The 24,699-nt window shown below is 36.4% G+C and overlaps 1 protein-coding gene and 2 pseudogenes across 3 annotated transcripts in view; 1 reads left to right on the forward strand and 2 right to left on the reverse strand.

Annotated features, from left to right (window-relative positions):
* Nucleotides 1-20: 20 nt before the first annotated feature.
* LOC149051260 (uncharacterized) overlaps nt 21-24,699 on the reverse strand; it is an 81,299-nt pseudogene continuing 56,620 nt past the window's right edge. Inside the window, exons 4-10 of the transcript XR_016188983.1 lie at nt 3,857-4,043; nt 3,097-3,224; nt 1,677-2,906; nt 1,358-1,415; nt 1,139-1,269; nt 635-779; nt 21-362 (exon numbers count right to left, since the gene is read on the reverse strand). The product of XR_016188983.1 is annotated as an uncharacterized LOC149051260 (transcript). The remainder of the gene's footprint in view (nt 363-634; nt 780-1,138; nt 1,270-1,357; nt 1,416-1,676; nt 2,907-3,096; nt 3,225-3,856; nt 4,044-24,699) is intronic.
* On the forward strand, nt 7,394-16,879 carry LOC149051261 (uncharacterized; annotated as a pseudogene). The gene is made up of 7 exons (XR_016184469.1): nt 7,394-9,071; nt 9,518-9,619; nt 10,743-10,867; nt 11,941-12,109; nt 12,534-12,640; nt 13,342-13,455; nt 14,168-16,879. The product of XR_016184469.1 is annotated as an uncharacterized LOC149051261 (transcript).
* LOC149051262 (uncharacterized) lies at nt 17,872-21,593 on the reverse strand. The gene has a single exon (XM_089198365.1). It carries the CDS (start codon nt 20,969-20,971, stop codon nt 17,906-17,908), a length of 3,066 nt encoding a protein of 1,021 aa, XP_089054491.1. The 5' UTR covers nt 20,972-21,593; the 3' UTR covers nt 17,872-17,905.

The following is a 24,699-nucleotide window of genomic DNA, read 5'->3' on the forward strand; positions in this document are numbered from 1 at the left end:
TATAACCACCAACTACTGTATTGTTTTCTTTAAATTTATTCCTGTTATTGAGGGTTTTAAATAACCAAACCACCGCACTATTTGTATCAAACATAAGAAAGTACACGATAAAATACGCGAAGTGAAGAGCGGACTAGATTCAATTTCCTGAAGCACCTAGATCAAAACTTTTGCCAATGCATTGCTGACCACAATTTGATATGTGGTGTTTCATGATGATGTAATAAAACCGACAATTATGTTTGGCAAAGTGAGCCTAAAACTATCTATGAAGTTGCTGCCGAAACACGACTACTTTGAAAGAAAATTGAAGCTCTAAAATAATTGAGATCCTCTTTTTCCATGATGAACTTGATTATGCTCTGAAAGATAAGAAAAAGCATTAACTTTTTAGGCAATTGTGGCTTAAAATAATTTCCGAAATAAAAAATGGTTTGCGGCGTACACCATCTGGAAATATAGCATACTGGAAACCTGTTAACCCAAAAAGTTACATGTAAAACACTGGGCAAGTTTGGAGGTGACCGTCTCAGATGAGGCTTGTCATCAAAAACTCCTTTTTTAAGCTGGAAAAGTCGCGGTAAATAATTGAAAAATTAAAATATGACAAGTCTTCAGTCTTCAGATACTTAACCATAAGGCGTGCCGTTCTAGAAACAATTTCAAATACAATACTTCTGGGAGCATCACTTCCATAAAGAGCCGGGTCTGTAGTCTTTCGTAAGTGAAGTAATGATAGGCTTTGCAACTGTTGTCATGCGGTCAGCCAATGCATCAACCTGTTTGTTTGAAAACGAAAGGATCATAATGTCAATAGGAACTAGATAAAAAAACGCAAAGGTCGCTTTACTTTTTTGTTAGTTTTAACCACCGCGTATGTTGTGTACCATGATAGCCGAAATTCGCGAAACTAAACTAAACTAAGGCCGTGCGAGCATATTGTTTTTCTTTTTTTTTTTTGCGTTATGCGGAATAATGGCATTTAAACAATCGTATTTTAAAGAACACTGAAAAAACGAAATTATGTCGCAAACTAACTTATCCCTGCACACAATCAGTAATTGTCATGTCCTTCAATCAATTCTAAGTATCGCAATTCTTTTCGTTAAGATATTTTTAAATCTACATATGGAATTACCGCGTGTCCTCCGAGGGTACAGTTGCTACCAACCTCATCAAGTCTCGGTGCGATAAAAGACGATGTTCGGTGTTCAGTGGTAGCCTTAATGAAGGTATACTTTGGTTAATTAGGAGTTCTGTTGTTAATGTCTGAAAATGAAAGGAAGCAATGGAAACTTTAACCTTTAATTTAGATTTGATAAAATCTTTAAAATAAGTGTATCTTTAACGTACAAACCTTCAAATATGCCTTCGTTAGAAACCGTAGAATGCTACCTTGGTTTGAGTACACCGATCTACAAAATATAATAGATAAAATAAACAGTTCGCTACGTTTAAAAAAATTATAAACGAGCCAAAACAAAAAGCAGCAGAGAAATTACAGTGGAATCAAGATTTTATGGAACATTCAAGATAAACAAAACTTTGTTTAAATAATAAAGTAGCTTTAGGAATCGGGGTTAAGTTACAGTGTTCGACTGAGGGAAGGGAAACAGAATTTCAAGGGTTCGAGTTATCAAGAGGTTCGAAAAATAGGGATTCCACTGTACACTCACATGTCGTGGCTCCGATATGGGTGGGGCAACGTGCAGCCACAATCCACTATGGTGGAATCCTTGGCCTCTTCGAAAGAAATGTCCAAACAAACGCAGTGGTATATACCATTCAAAGCAGGTAAGACACTGCACCATCTCATTGCGACTTGAATGTTGGGTGTTAAATCCTCGCCAAAACACGCACAAGAAAGCATCTAATACACCACACTTCCATGGCAGAAGGGGGCATATATGGTTGAAGGTGTTTTCTTGTTCTTTAAGTGGCAGCCAGATGATGTGAAAAGGCCTGTCCCAGCGGATTTGGACCCCCCGGTCCAAATCCGCTAGCGGATATGGACCCCCCCCGGTCCATATCCGCTAGCGGATTTGGACCCCCGGGGTCCATATCCGCTAGCGGATATGGACTCCCCTCCGCGGATTTGGACCCCTTTAACAAAACTGAGTAAAAACATTACCATACATAACTTCCTAATAGAAATAATAAAAATTTAGAAAGTAGGCTTTAAAAGAAAGTTTTTTTTTCAGAAAGTAGGTTTTTATTTTAAAATATTCTCGTAGACGTGATCTTTTTCTCAGCATTGCGTCTCAATTTAAGATTTTCGTTTAATTAACCTGCAGCTGTAAGTCTGTTGTTTACCTCTGGAATGAAAATGAAACGTAAATTTTGAAATCATTTGTTTGCTTGCCAGTTCTCTTGAGCTAGCGGATATGGACTCCCCTCCGCGGATTTGGACCCCTTTAACAAAACTGAGTAAAAACATTACCATACATAACTTCCTAATAGAAATAATAAAAATTTAGAAAGTAGGCTTTCAAAGAAAGTTTTTTTTTCAGAAAGTAGGTTTTTATTTTAAAACATTCTCGTAGACGTGATCTTTTTCTCAGCATTGCGTCTCAATTTAAGATTTTCGTTTAATTAACCTGCAGCTGTAAGTCAACGCAATTTCTCGAATTAAGCTTTATTTTCACGAAGGTTCGAAAGAATCGGGAATTCGCTGTTCGTTTTCCTCAACTGATATGCGTTGCTAGGGGGGGGGGTCCAAATCCGCGAAGGGGGGTCCAAATCTGCTAGCGGATATGGACCGGGGGGTCCAAATCCGCGGGGGGTCCAAATCCGCTGTGACAAGGCCTCTTCCCTGTCTGGCTGGAAGCAACAAGGAGGACTTTGTTTTGTGTTGTACCATACAGCCCCAGGCAGTTCGCTAGCAGCAAAGGTTACCTGCAAGAGTTCTTAAAAAAAAAACTGCGGATGTCAGTATTGTAATGCCAACTTGCGTGGAGAAACGAGCTGATACCTGGTTGTAATGAGATGATAAAGATGTGGAATTGATTCAAAAGAATGTGAGCCAGTCCTTAAAACGAACAAGTCACAATTTAGTTACCTATATTAGTAAAATTCTTTAAGGCATTGAAGACTTGCCTTTAGACACTTTTTGCGACAATTTCTTGAATGGATTTGTCTTTAATTTCCTGAACCCCGTTTGGTGAAAGGCTCACACTGGCTGCCCACTGCAAAGCATCACCTCTATCAGTAAAATGCCTCACATTCTGTAAAAAGAAATATGACAGAAGTACAAAGTAACTCATTTTAAAGTTACATTGCGAATGGAATATAATTTTTCGAAATGCAGTTTAGTTACTTCTACAGAGAGGGTAATAAGTAACTACAGGAACGGTTAACACGACACTGAGATGGCTGCTACAGATATTAGTTTATTGGACAGTTGTCAAATATAATTGAAAAACGTGAGCACAAAAAATTATTGTGTAATTATCAAAAGTGATCAAAGAATTTTGGGTTTTGCGAGCAGTCAATGAAACAAGAAGAAATGAATTGACATGAATAGCAGTTAGTGTTTAGAGGATAAAGAAAAAAATCCCAACCTTACATTGCTTGCTAAGTAATCTGAGAATATCAAAGTAGCAAATTTCTCTAACAGCTGGATTAAAATATTTCTGTATAACAAGCAACCACATAAACAAGCACCTAAAGAAAGAACTATTAGATGAATTTTCAAAGATTAATTTAAGATTGATTTATTATGCCTCAGTCTCAGCTTTGAAAAGGAGATCCAGAGGTTGACCTCTGTTAAAGTTCACTTAAAACATAAAACAGGGACGTTTAAATTGTGCACTAATAAGCTTAGCAAACATAAGAAAAACTAACTGATTGTTCTTACTGCATCAACAATATGGTCATAGTGAGCATGATCATACATTGCTGCACCCAGTCTAAAAATTTCACTGTCACTTTCATGTCCAGACATGAGTATGGATAGTGAATTATAAAAGCAGTTTCCATCCCCACTTGAGTAGAATGGCCCCAGACCAAGCTCATAAATGGACTGGTCAACATAGCTGGAAAATCTCTAAAAGCAATAGAATATGAAGTTAATAACTACCAATACAATAAAATTTATAAATGAAAATAATGATAATAGTAACAACAATAATGATGATGATAATTGTCCCAAGTTAATAACTTTTACTAAACTTTTTACTGCTCTGGAAGTCTGCACTGATTCTCGCTGTCGATAAACTGACATGGAGAGATCTTTGAGAGATGTTCCAGGATGTGAGGAGATAAACTTGAGTCCACCTCCCAAGGCAATGTGACCATGCACCATTAAATGTCCCTTGTAGTTTGGTGCTTTATGATCATATGGATTTCAGTCTAGGAAAGGAAAAAACACCTTGCATTAATAGGTAAATCACAAATTGGTAAACAAAATAACATTCATATTTATAGTTGAAGGCTGTTAATTAACTCTCATGAATGGATTCCTCATTAAATGCCCCAACCCTAATCATTAAGTTGAAAAAAAAATTTTGAACATCACTCTAAAGAGTTGGAATTGGCCTAGCATTAGTGGACCCTTAACCAAACAATATCCACCTTTTGGAGTTAGTAGGACCAAACTGCTTGGAGATAGCCCCCTTCCCAAGTTTCTAGCTAAACAACTGTTATTAAAACTCTAGCTGACAGCTGATGAAATGACATAGAGAATGTTTAGGAATGGTAAATTCAAAACAAAATACTTGCATCCTAGACTAGATTAAATTGTGAAATAAATAAATGAAATAGTATGTTTGTTTATTTGTTTGCCACACATACATGCACAAAAAAGTAATGAACAAAATGAAGTTTAATTAATAACAGGAAGCTTACATCTTCATCCAGTTTTCCTAGAATACTCAGCATCTTTGATGTTTGGATCTGATTCAGTTCACTGCAGGTTTGCAGTACAGATTGCCATGTATTACCACAGTAAACTGATTCACTCCCAAATTTCCTCTTTACAATGTCCTCAAATACAAGTGGAGGTTGAATGTGACCTTCAGATGTTGCAAAGGGAAGATCAGAAACAGAAGTCGTGAGAGCAGGTGTTGATAAAGGAGCAGGAGGGCAAATGAGGCTTGCAAAAACTTCAGGGGCAGATGAGGGAGGATCAGAAATAAAAGCAGAAGCTGGTGTTGATGATACAGGAATGGGAATCACAGGATTGTGAGCAGAATCATCTACTGTGATGTCCACCTCTTGAGGCTGCTGTTGTTGATTCCAATTTCTGTATGAATGCATGATTGAAATTAAATCCTCCAGATGTGGTCGCTTGCTGCTATTATTCACAGCTGTGAACTCAACTTCTTCAGGCCACCAAACTGGTCTGCATGCTTCTTTCTCCCATCCAGGCTCAGATCTCCCTACATGAAAATAAACCATATAAATTCTGCAAATCTACCAAAAAATTGACAGTCAGTGCTTAAATTTTTACGTTTAACAACTGCATTGCTATTCAATTTAGCACTTTAAAGAAACAAAATTGTGGGTTGTAAGATTAGAATAGACAAATTGCATAGCCTTTAAAGTACATCACCCCCAAAACTGTTTGCATTTGTGAAAAACAAACTGTTTATCCAGTTTGCTTTCTTAAATTTCTTTACCATCTTTTTTGACTGCCCTAACAACCATTTTCCTCAGATCTACCACTCTCAATTGCACAGGGTCTTCTGGTGGTATAAATACCACGCGATCACGATTCTCTGAGAAAGTCTGATATGCTCATTGCAAGAAAATAAAAGAGCAATGGAAGAATGAATGCCAGCGCCGAGAAATACACTTGCTGCTTTTTACAAAATATAATAAAATCAGAACAATAACGCGTTTCTTCCCGCCATGATGATGATGGGCTATTATAATATATTGTGTATGTGTCATGAAGTGTACCAGCAGTGGTGGTAATTTTCGTGGTTGCGAGCAGAATCTGTGTTACAGAGTACCTCCATTAACGGGTCATAAGTGCAACGGTACAAACATGGCCACCGAGTCGGGCGCTAGATATAGAGATTATCAAAGTGTCTTTCGTGTTACCGACGTAAAAAAAAGAAAGAAATTGTTGGGTAATGTTCTAAAAATTCCAGAATTTAACGAAGAAGATCATTGGAGGCTCGGGATACTTCTTGATATTCACTAGGAGATATTCATTTTATTTGTAAACAGTGGATTTCCATGGCGAGGAGTGACTCTACTGTGGGAGGTATTTCAAAATTTATGAAACGAAGTACAAGGTGAGCTATTACCCTGATTGGATGTAGATCAAGATATATACATACTCAAATTTGTTGAAAGGAACCATTAAGAAGATACATATACCCATGTAATCAATACAAGTTTCATTTAACATTTATGCTAACTTTCAACTCGTCCATCGATGAGTGTTGTCGCTGCTGGTGTTATGTGCTACCTAACTATGGATAAAAGGCTGGTTGAAGTATTAAAATCCATTGCCTTAGCCACATATCAGCCTTTCCTCTTTTGATCGTGATTGACTTTGTGTACAGTTATCCCACACTGTCCAAAATCATTCATTGTTTAGTGGTGTCTTTGACATGTACAAAATTTAACGAACAAAATTCAGGACTTCTCGTATACAGAACAAATGGTTTGGTCCCATGCAACAAAAATGTAACCAAAATCTTATGGCTGAAAAAATCATGTAGTCAAATGCTGTGGAAAACAGAAAGCAAAGTTCTTGTATGACCTAAGATCTTGTTCAAATGTTTACTGTTTTGCATGTGAAAGATCTGGATCGGCAAAATTGGAGATTCAATCTATAGAACTGGACTTGAAGGTAGTCAGTTTCTTAAATTTTTATACTGACCTAAATTTAGTCTTTGTTGAGTCATTTGTACATTTCATTTGGAGCAATGTTGGACAAAAATCTCCCTTTTTATTCCAAGACTTATGCAAAAGTCACTGATTGGCCGAGACCTTCTTGTATACTTTTCCAGAAAGTGAAATATCATGACTGGCATTGTGTTGCACTGTAGTTTGTCTTTTTGCTGTTGAATGATAATAAGGTGCTTTTCTTTTTGATGAGATGTTATTTAACCCTTAAACTCTCAGATCAAATTTGTAATTCTCCTTTCTGTCAACCATACAATAATAAGAATTATTCTTATCATGTTAACTCAGATAATTTAGTATTGAACCAACTAATTATCCCCAAATTGATATTTTTCTTAATTGTCTTCACTTACCTGGTTGATATTGTATTCATATTGTAAGGAGAAATTCTGTCCTGGTCACTCATGGGAGTTAAAGGGTTAAAGAGACATAAGGTGTAGAAATTGATTACATTTAGTCAACCAGAGCTTTCAAGTCTATTTGCTGGCAAAGAGTGAGATCTCATGGGCATCATCTATCAAGGGTGGGAGAGGGAAGAGGGTATGGGGGCATGTTCCCACAGAAAATTGTGAAAAAAATGAAATAGCTGAGATGTGCATTCCTTTAATCTGAGAGAAAATTCTGTGGTTAAAAAGTGTGTGACATGAGTGCATAAGAAACAACTGAAGGAGTAAATTATATTTGGAAGGATAATTAATTTTGTAGGTACTTAATGAAAGTACCTACAAGTACAAGAATTTGCGATAGCAGTTTGCTATCGCAAATTCAACCAAATTAATACAAAACCTTAAAGGGGTGAGAAATACTGGCTGTAGCATGAGAGTGTAAGATTGAATTTGTTTGCATGAGTCTCTCACTCAATGCATGAGACTTGAGAGCTTTGAATCAACTCAACACATTTTGCATACTACAGCAATTTTTGCTGTTGTTTTTTTTATTTACCCAGTAATTTACAAGGAATTCTTCAATTCATGCCATTTATGTATTAATGGTACTGTAAATTTTTAGTGGGTAGGGAGGTTCATCGTAAAAGGAAATGACAGGATGGGGGCAGGTTCATCATGAAATGGGTGATCATTATACAATTGAACCTGTATTAAGCTGCACCATATTAAACAGTTACCCTGTAATAAAGCAGTCACTTCTCAGTTTTTCTCTCCTTTATTACTGTAATTTTCACCTCTATTAAGTGGTCATGGTCATCCTTGATTGAGTCCCAGCTTCCTGTTTTTATTGTTTTCTACTTGCATGTGTTGAACAATCACTTAAGCAGAACCTCTCAAATAAAACTAGGAATAGTACTTTGAGTTCAAAGGTGCTCAACTTATTGCAAATTATCTAATTCTGTTGGGACAAATATCATGCACAAACATTACACAAGTCAATCAAAATTTGATTGAAGGGTTAAGGGGACTATACAGAAATCTTTCTGTTGTCGTCAGTTATCATTACTTGACCATTTGATATTGTTATAAAGTTATGAGGAAAAATGTTTTAACACTTTGAACTTTTCACTCTCAAGATCTCATTAATAATTCTCCTTACTGTCTGCAGTACAATTCTTATGATGTGAGTTTGGAGAATTTGGTTTTGCATCAACTACTAATCTGCTAATTTATATTTTTCTTTATTCTCATCACTTGTCTGTTTTATATTGTATTGATATTGTAAGGAGAAATTCTGTCTTGGTCTTCAAAGGTTAAACCCTAAGAGTGACCAGCATCTAATTTCTCCTTACAGTAATACTGCTGAATCAATCATAAAGATCATGAAAATAAAGGAAATGATCACCAACCTAAGAAGCTTTGATTGTTAAACAAATTCTCCTTGTCAGCACCTTAGGAAATGTATAGAGAGTTGTATGGAGAATATACTTACTGATGTAATGGTGTGAAGGGTGAACAATCTCTCTTTGTGGTCAACAGTTGAGATGCTATGATTTTCTTAGAGCAAGAGCATCTAAAGTATTTCCGAGCAATAATTTTTGATAATTGCAGGGTTTCTTTCATCTACGGCCTAATGATAAATTTAATTGTTAACTTGATAAGGGAAAGTTGGTTTTCTTTATTCTTATCATTTTTTAAATGTTATTTATTATTGCCAGTCAACAGTGATGTGTGTAGGCTGTGTTTCCAAGGACCTGATGAAGAAATTTTGGAAAATTCTTAAAGGATATAAATACTGGTTTTTCAGTTCACCAGTATTGTATGGTAAGGAATGATTCCTTTACAAATTTAAAATTTGTTTGCATGTAGTTCAGCCCTTTTTCCCTTTTAATCTCCTTAACCTCTAAGAGTGACTAGAATCTAAGTTCTCCTTACATTATCATCCCTGAATCACTCATCAAGGTCATGAGAATAAAAGAAATGATCACCAACTAAAGAAGCTCTTGATTGTTAAACAAATTCTCCTTGTCAGCACCTAAGGAAATGTATAGAGAACAGTTTGGAGAATATGCATACTGATTAATGTCAGTGTGTAATGGTTTAAAAGGCAGTTGTGCCTCAGTAACACTTACAATGTTGGGAACATGGGAATAGTTTGTAAATCACTCACCTCCAGCCAGAAATGAACAAACTTTTCTAGGCATGTGTTATCACGCTGGTAAACTGATAGAAAGCCCTGTCTATTGCATAATGAATTGTTTCCTGTGCAGTTTCTTTCCTCAGGACTGGCTCAGAGAGGAAAAGATGATGAAGAATTTGATGGATTTTTAATCAAGGACATAAAGAAGGAAATATCAAGGGCAAAGAGACTGGTTAGTGGCTTAGATCAAATTTTTAATGTGCCTTTAAGCCTGGATCTCACTTATGACAGAGTTGGGGTTGCATTGGTTATCAGAACCACACAAGCATACGATCTAGAGAAAATCAAACCAATAGAATCAGAAAAAAATATAGATGTTGCTTACGTTGCAACTTTGTTGCCTAAAATGTAGTGAAAACTGGATTGTTGGAGTGGTGAGTAGAAGACTGTTTTCAGCAGGATGGAAAACTGGAATTTCAATTGAATGTCATTTTCACTTCTGTTTGTAACTCCCATGATGTAGTTTTCCCTGAATCATAGGAGTCAGAGACAAGTGAAATTGGAAGAAAATGATATGATGTAGTAAAAATTGAAAATCGCAATTGTAAGCAGAGTTATAAAATGAACAGAATTAAAATCAAAAGAGGTAGGGCAGTTTCATTTTCTTCTGATTTTACTTAAGACTCTGATGCTTATGAATCAGTGAAAACCCTCTAAAAGTTCTAACTATGACTTGGATTCCGATTTTGTTGCCTGCAAAAACCAGCCTTTAGAAATCCAAAATGCCAAAAACAGTCCTGGTCACTTTTTTGTCAGATACAGACACTCAAGTCTCCATCTTAGGCCACTAAACTTTCTTGTCAATAGCCTTGATGTTCAATAGAAGATACAGAATAACACACATCTAATGATTAATTTTTGGTAGTTTCTCTCATAATGCAGTTGTTTGACCCTTTAACTTCGTAAAGTGATCAAGATAGAACTTCTCCTTACAATATCAATAAAATATCAAGAAGAAAAGTAATGAGAATAAAGAAAACATCAATTAGGGGATTATTGGTTGATTCAAAACCAATTTTTTCAAACTCAAATGATAACAATTGTAAGGAGTGAATTTATGAATTTTTTAATGTTTAAGTGAAAGGGATGCACAATGTTTTTCAGCTGCTCACTGAACTTATTTCCATCTGTCACTGGTGCAGCTGAAGTATTTGATTTGAGCCTGTACCTTTGAGATTGACCACTGACCAGAAGAGCCTGCTGAGCTGCTTGTGATGAATTATCTTATATTTTCCAATAACTATTAATATTAATTGTCTTTATGGTATTGTTTAGTTTGGCTCATTTCTTTGCAGAGATGCAGTTTCTGCAGGAAGCTGGGTGCCTCTATTGGCTGTTGTGAGGGAGGATGTCGTGAAACTTTCCACTATAGATGTGGAAAAGAGAACGGAGCTCTGTTTCAGTTTTTTGATACCTTCAAGTGAGTTTATTTTCAGTTGTAATAACGTTCTCTTGCTTTGCACTTGGGCCATAAATCCAAGCAGAAAATACCCATTCCATGACTTACAATACAGAATTTTAATTGGGTTAGTAAGGGGTTTTTAACCCTTAAACCCCTAGAAGTGATTAAAAAATAACTTCTCTCTACAATATCCTTTTACTATCCACCAAACAGGTAATGAGAATACTCAAATGTATCAGGTTGAAGTTGTTCTCTTGATCTAACACCAAATTCTTGTAACTTATTCACAAGGAAATAGAGGAGAGCAGAGAGAATTAACAATCAGATCTTGGGAGTTGAAGGGTTAAACATGTAATTGTTGCTTGTGATTTCAGTAAAATAGCTTAACTTTTTGAAAGAAACTCTGCATCAGAAAGGCCAAAATTTGATGAACACTGTCAGTGGCATTTAATGGATATGTTAATGATATTAATAATGACTGTCTTGAAAGTTCGCCTCATCCATAGGAGATTTTTAGGCTAGTCCTGTTTGAAAAATCTAGGACTCGAAAAAAAAAAGTGAAAAACAACTTAAGACTTTTAAGAATAACTACACCAAGGTTAATCCTCTAACTCCCAAGATCAAATTATTAATTCTCCCCTCAAGCTGCTACACATTTCCTTGTAAATTAGTAATGAGAACATGGTGTTAGATCAAGATAACAACTTCTACCTGATAAGTTTGAATATTCTCATTACCTGTTTGCTGGATAATGCAAGGATATTATTGGGAGAAGTTTCATGTTGATCACTTCTGGGAGTTAAAAGGTTAATAAAACAGAGCTACCAAAAATCTGCAAAGTCTCAGTTTTCTGACTTAAATTACACTAAAATTCTTAAGATAGCATTTTTGAGATGGCAAATAGTTTCACTGGTCCTGATTATTAATGGTCTTGTTCCATTCTGTAAATAACAAATAAAACAAGTATGACTGGCCCTTACTGCCATGAGATACCAAAAAGATAATTTTGATGATTGTTGTGAATGTTGATCACTAAATGTAGCATTAATAATAATATTTACCATATTTTGTCCCTTTGTGTTACACCACAGTTCTTTTTGTCGGCATCATCGCCCAACCCAGGATGTGGCATTAAAAAGAAACCAAATCTGTCCAATCTGTTTGTGTGAAATAGAACAGAAGAACAAGTCACCTGTTTATGATATTCCTCTTGTTACACCTTGCTGTAGAAGGACATGGTTTCACAACAAATGTCTTCAGGTACAGAAAAATCCTTTTTTTCCAATTTTTTTTCCAATTTATAATTTCACAACTTATTGCCAAACTCCACATTTTTGTCGATTTGTTGTTGTTGTTTTTTTTTGCATATCATTGATTGACAAGGCCACCAAACAATAACTCTGATTTTCAAATGATCTGGGCAGAATTACTCATTAGAAAAAAATCTATCTGTATATGAATAACTGTAACTTGTTACAGAAGCTAGATGCGATGGAAGTTCAGATTGTCACCAAGGAAAAAACACAATTATATGAGTATTTAACCATTTTACCACCCTGGGATACATCTGCAACTTAAAACCTTTAAATTCAAATGGAGTAATAATATGCTAAGACACCTTTTCTGGGAAATGTTTTGTTCAATTTACCATCATACTTATAGCTTTTCAATATTTTTCCTGTAGAAACATGCAAAGTCAAGTGGGTTGTATTACTTCCGTTGCCCAGTTTGCAATAATTTGGAAGAATTTCAAGAAGAAATGAAGCGAATGGGAATTTTCATACCTGATCAGTAAGTTTTGGTTAACCTGTTTATCAACCCTTTCACACCCAAGATCTCATTAGTAATTCTCCAAAAAGACTGTCAAACAATTCATATGATTTTAGTGCTGAGAATTTGTGATTGGATCAACTAATAATCTCCTAATTGACACTTCTCTTTATTCTCATCACTTGTCTGCTTGATATTGTATGGATGGTGTGAGGAGAAATTCTGTCCTGGTCACTCATGGGAGTTAAAGGGTTATCTCTCGTGGGTGACTGAGACAGAATGTTGGTTTATAACATCAATATCAAGCAGACAAGAGATGAGAATAAAGAAAAATATTAATTTAAGGATCATTAGTTGATCTAATACCAAATTCTTCAAAACAACATCAACAGAATTGTATGACATACACTAAAGAGAATTACTACTGAGATCTTGGTAGTGGAAGGGTTGAAATGATCTCAGATTAATTTCATGTCAGAGAAGTGAATGTCCACGTAATATATTAAAGGACAGAATGGATTGTTTTATGTAAAAGATTCCAAATGCATAGAATATGAGTAATTCCTCCTTTTTGATGATGTCGGGGAAAAAATGGTGATTGCGTGCTACAGGGATCTTTGGTTATAGTCTACCAAATTCATAGATTGTGAGCATTAGTCCCTGAAAATCTGCTATTAGTGTTGGAAAACTGACAAAGGATATTTTTGTAAAATTCTTTACAGGGATGCTAGTTGGGAAACAGAAGATGCCTTTGTTGACCTTCTTTTTCAGTACAGTCGCTGTGATGCAAAGAACTGTGTCTGTCCCAATGGCAGAGAGTATAAGGAAACATCTGGGTATAAAACACTAAAATTCTCTTGTTTTTAGTGGTGTATTATACATTGAAAATTCTAATTTGATTTAAAACTTTCATTGAAAATAGTGCAGTCAAGAGCCATTGGATTAGTCTATTAGCAATCAATGACAGTACCTAAGCAACTGGACACCTACCTCCCATAACCTATCTATAACCCTAAATAGTTATCAGTTGACTGTTATTGGGGTAGGGGAGGGGTAGGTGGCCAGTTGATCAGATACCAACATTGATCCATGTAAAGCTAAAGCAGTGGATTTTTGGGGAACCTTTTGTATTTTACATTATATCAGTATTCCAAGCTCAAGGTATTTCAAACATACCATTTGGCACCTTAAAAAAAACAGAAAACAACCTTCAGAGATAAAATTTAGTCAACAGAGGAAAAAAAAATGATGGAACTATGGGAACACTTTGTGTAATATTGTATGGTTGAAAAATGGCTGAGCACACTACAAACCTTTGAAGTAAGCAATGTGGTTGTTTGATGTTAAAGGTTCATCAGTTTACTTCAACTTAAGATCAGTAACATGCAATGTTAGAGCCTGCTTCTTTTCCACAAAACACAGGTCACCAATTGGGCAACTTTCACTGTAAATTTAGTTGCCAAAATTGTTTTAAACTTGTGGTCGCCATGGAAATGTTTTTTGCTTGGAGGGCTCAATACATCTACAGTATTGCTGCTCTAATTTCAGAAAATGGCGCCTGCGTTTGTGTGACACCTGTGGCCAAACTGGCACCCATCTGAAGTGTCAACGCTGGAAGAAATCCCCCGGAGAAAGGCATTGTCATGTATGTGGACATAGTGAGCCTCAATTGAGTACGCGGCAAAGACAAATAGGGGATCATTCCATGAACTATTTAAGCCATGACGATGATGATGATGCATGGGAATCACCAACAGAAGACTGTGAAGTCAATGTGTGTTCAGTGTCAGATGATGAACCTCCTCTTGCTGAGATCAGAAATGAGTTAAACTGCAGAAGAGAGACACCTTTACCTGAAGATACAGCTGTTGTGAAGAAGCCTAACATGGGATCATCTCCTATGAGGAAACGTCTCAGAATTTCTCTTCAAAGATCAGATGATGAAGACGAAACAATTGAACAAAAAGGAGAACGTACAATAGAACTTCAAGAAACTCCTGACTTTAGTGGCCTTCACCTTGGTGACAGTTCATCATCGATGACATCTAGTGTTCTTCTTACTCTCTCTGGTCTTATCACAGGGTCAGCGAGGGAAAATCTTCAAAATGAATTTGAACTAATTGGTAAAGAATCTATAGAATCTGATTGTTCATCAGATGCAAGTGTTGAGTTTGTTAAGGCAGTGAAAACAGATAAGGAACATTTTGACAGTGAAGCTAATGTCGACAGATCAGCACCAGTTCTCCCTAACACAAGATCTGCACAATGTGGTAAGGTGCCGAGAAGAGCATGTTTCCGAGAAGTAAAACAGGATTTGTCCTCAACAACATCAAAAGCAGTTATGGATTTTGTGGAAGCAGAATCTTGCATCATTTCTGTGAGGACTGAAGGAAGAGAGTCGACATCAGTTGTGAATTTTTCAGTTGCAGAGAACAAGGAGGATAGTGATGAAGATTCCTGTTGCATCACTAAAGTAGTGAGAAAGTTGTGTCCTTTTGGAAATGACAAATGTGGGCTGAAATGTGACCTTGATTGCTGTAATTCTGTAGTGCGCCACATTTATCAGTCTCCATCACCATCAGCAGTGTCAATGGGTTCATATGTGCACAAAGACTTACAAAGTAAGACATTTGATAGTTCCAGTACTTGTGGTAGTACAAGTCATGTCAAAGGGAACAAAGGCAAACCTGTAGATAAAAACAAACTCTTTGATACAACAACCACAGAGGCAGTTGAGGAAGACAGGGCTAGTTTTATCTCTGTCGGCACCAATACCTTGCCTTTCAAACCATGTGTGAAGAAAGATTCTCTTCACAAGGTAGCCCTAGATGCTGCAACTACTCAAAGGAAAAGAATTAAATTGAGCACCAAGAAGTCTAGCAAGCGTCTGAAAAGATTTACTGCTGTCCAGGATGAAAAAGTAGCTTTGAGTCACAAATGCTAACACAGACATCTAAAACAATTTACTAGTAGTAATTTTATTGTATAGTCAGAGGAGTTTGTGTGGTAATGGTGGCACATTTGAGAATGAAGTCCCTGTTGCATTTCCTTTTTAACCCTTAACTCCCATGAGTGACTAAGACAGAATTTCTCCTAACAATATCAATAGAATATCAAGCAGACTTGTGATGAGAATAAAGGAAAATATCAATTAGGGGATTATTAGGTGATCCTATTCCAAATTCTCTGAACTAACATCATAAGAATTCTACCACAGACAGTGAGGAGAATGACTTCTTAGATCTCATGAGTAAATGGGTTTACATTTTCACACCTAGAAGTGACCAATTTTTAAGCAGAAAAGGGACCAGAAGAAAGACAAATATCAACTCTGGGGTATTGCTTGATTTAAAACCAAATTCTCAGAGCTAAAATCAGCTCAGATGTAGGACAGATAGTAGGGAGAATTGATAATTGAGATCTTCAGAGAGATATGGTGAACAGTTGATTTGATCGGATGATAGGACAAACACAAGGTTCCTGGGTCTTCAAACAAATTGGATCCTTGTGAGAAGTCAGAGGTCCAAGTCACTCACCAAGTTCAATAGGAGGAACATTGCTCTGGGTAGAATTAAACACCCTTTACACCCTAACATCAGTATGCATATTCTCCATACTGTTCTCTATACATTTCCTAAGATGCTAACAAGGAGAATTTGTTTAACAATCGAAGCTTCTTTGGTTGGTGATCATTTTCTTTATTCTCTTCATCTTAACATGATTGAGTAGTATTTTTGCAAGGAGAAATTAGATGCTAGTCACTCTTACAGTTTAACCTTTAAAGACCGAGACAGAAATTCTCCTTACAATAGAGAATTATTTTAACAATTAGAGCTTCTTTGGATGGTGATCTTTTTCTTATTTCTCATGATCTTGATGGATGATTCACCAGTATTACTCTAAGGAGAAATTAGATGCTGGTCACTCTTCTGGTTTTAAAGCATCAACAGGAACTGTTGTAGGGACTTGTCTCTCTGTGAGTGCCAATTTAAACTGGGATAATTTGTTCCCCTCAGATTCTAGAAGAATTTTTAACTTACCAAGTACTGTAAAACAACTGTTTATGGAGTTATTTGTTTACTCCTTAACTAAAACTTCTCTTTTTAACTCTGTGTAGAATTCTTAATCAATAGTGGGGCCACTTTTATAGGGAGTTGCCATATGTGTGGTGTTTAGCGTTCACAGTTGTTGTACTTCATTTTACTCTGAAATATTTTTATTGGTTTTTATGTAAAATTAAAGAAGCAATGATCATACAAACAATTGTGCATTTGTTGGTAAGGCAATGGGTAATACTAAATTTCATAAGGCCAGCCGATCAACCCCTTCCCCCCCCCCCTTAGAAATTTTACACCCTACAACTTCTCCTTATGACATCCAAGCATTATCCAGAAAACAGGAAATGAGAATACTCAAACTTATCAGGTAGAATTTGTTATCTTGATCAAACACCAAATTCTCATAACTTCTTTACTAGGATATGTGTCTAACAATTGAGGCCAAATGTATCTCAACACAAAGTTGAATTTAGTTTACAAAATTTATTATGAAAAAAATAAATATGTACATAAACTACATTAATATTTACAACAAATGCAGAAACTTCCCTTAGTCAAATTGTTTAAATGTTATGTAAATCTTACACCAAAAACCTACAAAAAAAGCCTTGCTTAGGGTCTGTCTGAAAGCAATGTGATCTGATTTATAATGTGGTTTCATATCTTTTTTTGATATTTTGCCAGAAAAGTGAAACTACTTGAACCGGTTCACTTTAATCAAAAAAAAAAAAATTATAGAAAACACTAAAATGAAAAAAAGAAAACCTGGTATACTACCAGGCAAACTGTGGTGTATTCACTAATCTAATCCGCTTAAAATCTCGCACAAAACTCTCAAGCGATCAAAACATACAGAAGCATGGAGAGAATTTAGGATCGAAACAAACCAATCATAAAATGAAAAAGTTTCCTGAGAGGTCCGAGGTTTGATTGTTTTCTCTGCGGGAAGCTTTGTGTTTTTTACTTCAATGTTATTGGTTTATTTTTTTTTTAAAAAAAGATTGACATCGTTTTTTCTCAATAAACATGTTCATTGGTTCATTTTTCTTCATTTCGATCCGGTTCAAATAATCTCGCTGCTCTGAGCGCTTCAGAGAGTAAGTTTGCTTTCATTCACGATTTCAGTTGTTGGGCTGCAATTATCACTGAGCTGGTTACCTCACAGTTATTTTGAATAGTAAGTGGTTCTAATAATTTCTTTTTAGTTTTTAATTGAAATTGCTGAGGCCTAAAAAATTAGCTTACACTTAGACTGACTATTGCTTAGTAAATTATGTGCCTTTTGCTCACCTGCTTCTGTGATGTTATTTGCGTAGAGGTCTAACGTGCGTAGCTGACAGTTGTTGTTGTTGATGGCTTCAGCCAAGTGCTGTGCTCCAATGTCTGAGATTCTATTTAATGAGAGGTTTAACGTGCGTAGCTGACAGTTGTTGTTGTTGATGGCTTCAGCTAAATACTTTGCTGCGTCATCTGCCAGTTGATTTATTCTGAGGTTTAACCAGCTCAGTTGAGATTCCCTACATTTTAACAATTTACAAATCTCCAAACAACCTAATGGACCAAAGTTATTGCCCCTCAAATCAAAATGTGAAATTTGTTGAACATTAATTACATTTACTAACGAAGAGCAATCAACAGCTGTGAGGTGACAATCAATAAAATTTACACAATTAAAGTTAATTTGTTGAAGTTTTCTCTGTGCTTCTGACTTCATTCTACTATTTTCGTTTAAACATTTCATTAATGTCACTGCTAAATATCGTTCGTCTTCAGTCGGCCAGCAGGTCACTTTCGTTTTCTCTTTATTCTCTGGCCACTGTAAGTTGTAGCGTACGCTTTCTCTTTCTTCAGTTTTCACAGGAAGAAGATCTGTGATAATTTCGCTTGGTAGGGTTTTTTTATCCTCCATTAATCCTGCTACAAACTGAAAAACCAGCTGCCATTTGCCTTCCTTAATGTTCATTTGAACAAATGTTTTTAATTCTGTTTCACTCATGTTAGTTAGGTGCTTCGCAGCGAAAAACTCCTGCATTGTGAGATGAATAAAACAGAACTGTCCTTCGCTACTAAACGAGTCAACTTCACGGTCGGGTAAGCGGTGAAATAGAGCGCTGTCTTCCATTCCGCGTACTTCGTTTGCTCCAAAGATCAGCCTTCCTTCTTTAATTCCTTCAAATGCCAATTTTTCTAGTTTCTCCAATTTTTTTTCTTCTTCGCGGGGCAATTCATCTGATTCAAAGTCTTTGCGAGTGAAATGTTCATCGCGAAATTCTTCGTTGTGTCTCAAGTAGAAAATTTTCACGGCTCTCTTGTATATGCCTGTTAAACTTGTTGGTAGGTTAAGACCTTTAGGAGTATAGAACTTCACCATTTTAAAGAGACTTGAGCAAATGATGAAGCAACTCGCAGGAATGTAACATAGAGATAAGATATTGATGTTGCTGGTGATGTGACGCTTTACTGTGTCGCCTGTTTCCTTGTCTTCTTCAGCAAAGTTGGTTACGTATTCTTCGACTTGTTCGGATGAGAAGCCAAGGATCTCGAACATTTTGTCAAAAGGAATACTTTCGATGCATGACAGAGCTGTAGGTCTTGTAGTAGTTATAACAGCTCCTCCGTTAAGAAGTTTTCCAGTCGTAAGTTTGGCATGAAGTGCGGAGAGGGGCATCTTTACGTCTTCGCTGTCTCTGAATGAAGGTTCATTATCTTCCGCGCTGATTTCTGATTTAAATTTAAATTCATCAATTCCGTCGAAAATAAGGAGAACTTTTTGAGGGTTTTGTACGATGTAATTCCAGACTTCCTCATCCAGCTCATCCCTGGGTGAGTATGTGGAGCGGGTCAGTAACTCCCGAAGGCTAAGCGGCTCTGTTGTAGCGTTGAATCTTCTGAATTTGACGAAGAAAGCAGCATCAAAGTGGATATTGTTACCAAGTGTGTTATGGAATACTTTGTTAGATGCCCAGTCTCTGAGAATTTTTGTACAACAAAGAGTCTTTCCGATTCCGGGACGACCGACGATTAAAATGTTTTTGTTTTCTTGATTAAGAATGTCCTTTGGCCCTCTCGGTGTTTCGTCTTTCACACCCGACCTGGCGTAGATTTCCAAATTCTTCCCTCTGTCTTCAGTAAAGTCATAATCAGCCATGTCAGGTACAATTACAAGGTTTGTGTAAATCTGATCCAGAGTCAAATGTTTAGGTGGGTGTCCTTTGCCAGGAGGACTTGAAAAAAGGGACCGGAGTTGTGGAGGTTGATAAGTGTCGCCCATAATAATTTTCTTTGTATTCTGGATGAATTGCTGAAGCGGTGATTTTACGAGTTTTTCTGGCCCGCTTGGTAGATGTGGGATGTTCGTCTCATGGTCTTCACTCTCCTCTACGTGTTCTTGTGGGATGTTGTTTGTTTCGTGTTCTGTCCTTCCTTGCTGCTGAATTTTATGTGGGATGTTTACTACAACTTGTATTCTTTCTTCTTGCTGCTGAATTTCATGTGGGATATTTATTACAAGTTGTGTTCTTTCTTCTTGCTGCTGAGATTCTTCGGGAGGATTTAGATGAGATGTTTGAAACTTTGAGTTTTGCATGAAATCCCTTTCTTTGCACGCCCTAAAAAAAATGTAGACGATTTCAAACAGAATGCCAACGACAAAAATTCCATTCACCACAAGGACAGCGTCCATCCAGGAGTTTTTTTTTACCGCTCGTTGATTGTGACAGTCGTGTAAAGCAGAGTATTGGGCGTTGTCAGATGAATTCCTTGGCTGAGTGGTTCCATCGGTTAAATAACAGTGAAACTTAGAGGAAAAATTTAAAGGATAAAGCAACTGAGTTTGTAGGATGATGAAAATAATTCCGAAAACAAGTCTTGTGGATAGTTGACAGCAGTAAGCGATGAAAAGCTTGTATCCCGTTGACAATGCGTTCTCTCGTCTCTGTGGTTCACCGTTACGAATGCTTCGCGACAGTCGATTGACCGTAGGTTTTACTATTAGGGAGTAGATAACACATACAAATATAATAAGGACGAAATTCACGATAACGAAGCCATAGACAGGCAAAGCGAATTTGTTGTACTGCTCCTGGTATTTCTCGTAACATTCTCCTCGGACGAGGTTGATGTTTTCACTTTTCGCTCCACCACAGTGGAAATCAAACCTGGGTTCGCTGTTTTCCATGTCGGCGAATATACCAAGGAAGAGGACACCAATCAGGATCCAAAGAACCACAGCAACATAGTGAATTTTGCCAAAAGTTTTTGGCTCCAAATAATCTAATAGTTTATCCACTGACATCTTGATTGATTCTGCAATTTCGTTTGAACACTGATTTTCTCCGGTTGAAATGAACTGCTAATTTGATCATAGCATATTTAAAGAGATACAGAACTTTCGTTTGATTGGCTCTTTGAAAACTTTCAATTGTCAGAAAGGCGATGGCTTATGCAACGTTTATTTGTTGACATAAGAAACAGATTCCAGACCACTAAATTAAGACGGTTAGAGATGTGTCCTATTTCTGGAAGATGCGCTTGACCTCCATTCATCCATTCGCCCCCATTCCATTTGCACATTTTCACACTTCACTTAATTTTCAGCTCTCAAACCCAGAGTGCTAATGTTGGTTATTATTCAACTTAAAGCCTGCTAAATTCTAAGCTACTAAGCCGTTTTTCTGTGGCATTTCAAAAGATATTTGTATTTCTTACTTAGAAGCTTAAACACCTGGGTGTGATGCAGGTCAGAGACTTTTTTCTTTAACGCCAGTGGGAGACGTGATGAAAGAAACACTTAGTCTTTAGACTCTGTAAGGCTGGATAAAAAGTAATGATGAGGCAAGAATTTCCGCGTCAAGCTAAACTTTGAATCGTCAAATTCCCGCTTTGAAATGAGTCCGCAAAACTAGTTCACACTGGCTATCACCTGCTTAGATTGGTAACAATTGGAAATCAAACTATATAACATTATTTTTGCTGTCTTATTTAGTTGTAGCTCTTCACTTCTTGTTGCCAAAAAATTCCGTAGCATGTGAAGAGCCGCGGCGCCAAGTCCCTTTGACAGGACGTTCTCAGTTGTTCAAGGGGTTAGGAGGGCACTGTAATTAACTGATAGATTTGGCGCCAGATTGATGTTTGGCGGGAGGATTAAAGAGCTTCAGGACAATAACGAAGAGTGCTAATGACGTCAAGAAATTTCAGTTCCCCCTCGTGACTCAGACAAACAACGTTCAATTCTTATTGAGTGTGACAAATAATAAGTAAACGAATGCAGGACAGTTCGCTTCAATCTTTTGCGGTTTTGATGGCTAAACAATGTTGTTAGAAAACTAAACCAAACAATTTCATGAGACTTTCGAAATGAACAACAAAGCTCTTAATCATAATGCTTCCAATCAACTGAATCAACCTCTCACTGCGTTAGCCAAAACAAAAACTTTCATGTGGATCCAAAGCAAGGTCAGTAGACAAATTAAACACGTCCGCTTATGGAAGTTAGACAAGGCTGTCACAATTCGGAAACTCATCACAACAGCTCAAAGCGAAATAACTTCGGAATTCGAATTCATACAAAAGAGGTGCAAAACAGAAACAAACGACTGCGTTGCATCAATGTTGGAAATAGGCCTTTAGGTACATTCTTACTATAAACGAAAGATTAAATCAGAATTAATAAAGAACTAACAAAATGACTAACTTATCACAAACTAACTAAATACTTGCTAACAGAAGGAACCATTTTCGTGAACGGGAGGTATTCTGTTACTCGTAACCACGACAATAACCACCAGCTGCTGGTACACATCATGACACATACACGTCCATGTAGCCGCATTCCACAAAATGGCGGATAAAAGTACACCACCTTTTCGAATATTTCCCGCCGTTTACGAGAATGAATTAAGCGAGAGGAATGAAGGGGCCGGTATGATTTATCTTAGTTAGTGCCAAAGAAGATTAGACGTAGGGGATCATAGAAGACATCGGATTTGAGTACTACGGTCACCACCTCGGCTGGTCAAAATGATTTCGAAAATCCTTCTCATTAGGCGTTGCAACCTAGACCAATTTTAGATGCTTTGCTGGTAAGTCTTAATTTTGCATCTATTAAAAATATTTTCCATTCTGTTTTTTTTTTTTTACTGTCCAAGCCGAAATGGGCAAAAGTGTCTTCAGTGACAACAAGATTCATATCAATGAGTCGTTAACCACCTACAGGAGGAGATTGTTTGGGAAAATTAATACATTCAAACAACAGCGTAATCACAAATTTTTATGGACTGCGAACGGGAAAATCCTCCTAAGAGACTGAGATCTCACGCATTGTAAGCTTCTCTACCCACGAGGAATTCGAAGATTATTTGGATGAGATTAATAACAGATTAGAATTTTTTTTTTTCAACATCTGATTATTCATATTTATTTATATTTCTTCACTTTATACAATCTCCAATGAATGAATTACAATTAATTCCTTGCAGATTTTGCCATTTCTACAACCTCAATGATCGAGAGTTTAATATTGCAAATGGCTTAAGGTCAGTTCAGTTCAATCAGTTAATAGATAGTGACCTGTTCAATTTGATATCCAACCCTGATAAATCTGATGAAACCGATCCTGACTTAATGCTTACTATTCCAATGTCAGATTACTACTCCATTTCTCAGATAAATAATGCTATTGCCAAAGCTGGGCCAAAAGCTATTTCAATGTTTCACTGTAATATGAGAAGCTTACAAAAAAATTTAGCTTTGCTTGAAGATTTTATTTATTCCCTTGATAAAAGACCAGAAATTCTTGCTATTACTGAAACCAGATTAAATGCAAACTCTGTTTGTAATGTGGATCTTTTAAATTATGAACTTTATCATACTGATTCACCTACTTCGGCTGGTGGGTCAGCTATCTACATCATTAAGACCCTTAACCCTCTAACTCCCAGATCAAATTTGTAATTCTCCTAAATGTCAACCATACAATTCATATAATGTTAGTTCAGAGAAATTAGTATTGGATCAACTTATTATCTCCAAATTGATATCTTTCTTTATTCTTATCACTTATCTGGTTGACATTGTATTGATATTGTAAGGAGAAATTCTGTCTTGGTCCCTCATGGGAGTTAAAGGGTTAAATATATACCCAGACTTGATATAAAATTTAATATGCAACTAGTCGAATTGTGCTGGGTTGAAATCGATCCATGTAATGGCAAGGCACCTATATTTATTAGATCCATTCATAGACACCCTGGTGCTAATATAGAAGAATTTACTAAACATTTTGATGATCTAATTATAAAATTACAGAATAGATACCAACTATGCATTCTGGAAGGCATGAATGTAGATTTTTTAAGATGTAACCATCATACACAAACTGAAGAGTACCTAGATATGCTCCACTCTAACAACATCTCACCAATAATAACTAAGCCTACCAGAATTATACAGCAACATTGATAGATCATATATATACCAACAACACTAACCAAATGATATCTGGAATTGCTACAATAGATATCTGGGATCATCTACCAACCTTTTGTATTGTTGATTCAGTACAAAAACAAAAATTTAAGAGATATTATAGAGACTACAGACAATTTGATTCAGAACTATACCTACAGGATATCAAAGCAATTGACCGGAATGGTATTTACATTGAAAGCAATGACCTAAATGAAGTTACAGCTAAGTCCATAAGTACTCTTCAGCTTAATGTTCATAAACATGCATCAAGGAAACAAATATCCCAAAGTAAACAGAAGCAGTTTAGTAAGCCTTGGATAACTAATGGTATACTCAAATCTATCAAAACTAAACAAAGCATGTATAGAACACACTTTCTCTCAAATAACCCCCCAAAAAGAGCAGAATATAAAAAATATGCCAATAAACTTAACCACTTAAAGACTGTTAACCATGATATTCTGCTCTCTAAATTATATACTTATGGAATCCATGGAACCCCATTTAAATGGTTTAAAAGCTACTTATGCAATCACACTCAATTTGTAAAGATTG

The sequence above is a fragment of the Pocillopora damicornis genome, chromosome 1 (assembly GCF_964200805.1).
Source record: "Pocillopora damicornis chromosome 1, jaPocDami1.2, whole genome shotgun sequence".
In the NCBI taxonomy this organism is placed as follows: domain Eukaryota; kingdom Metazoa; phylum Cnidaria; class Anthozoa; order Scleractinia; family Pocilloporidae; genus Pocillopora; species Pocillopora damicornis.

What these genes read in the sequence shown, in the direction of transcription:
- LOC149051262 (XM_089198365.1), bottom strand. Translation starts at nt 20,971, where the DNA reads ATGTCAGTGGATAAACTATTAGATTATTTGGAGCCAAAAACTTTTGGC.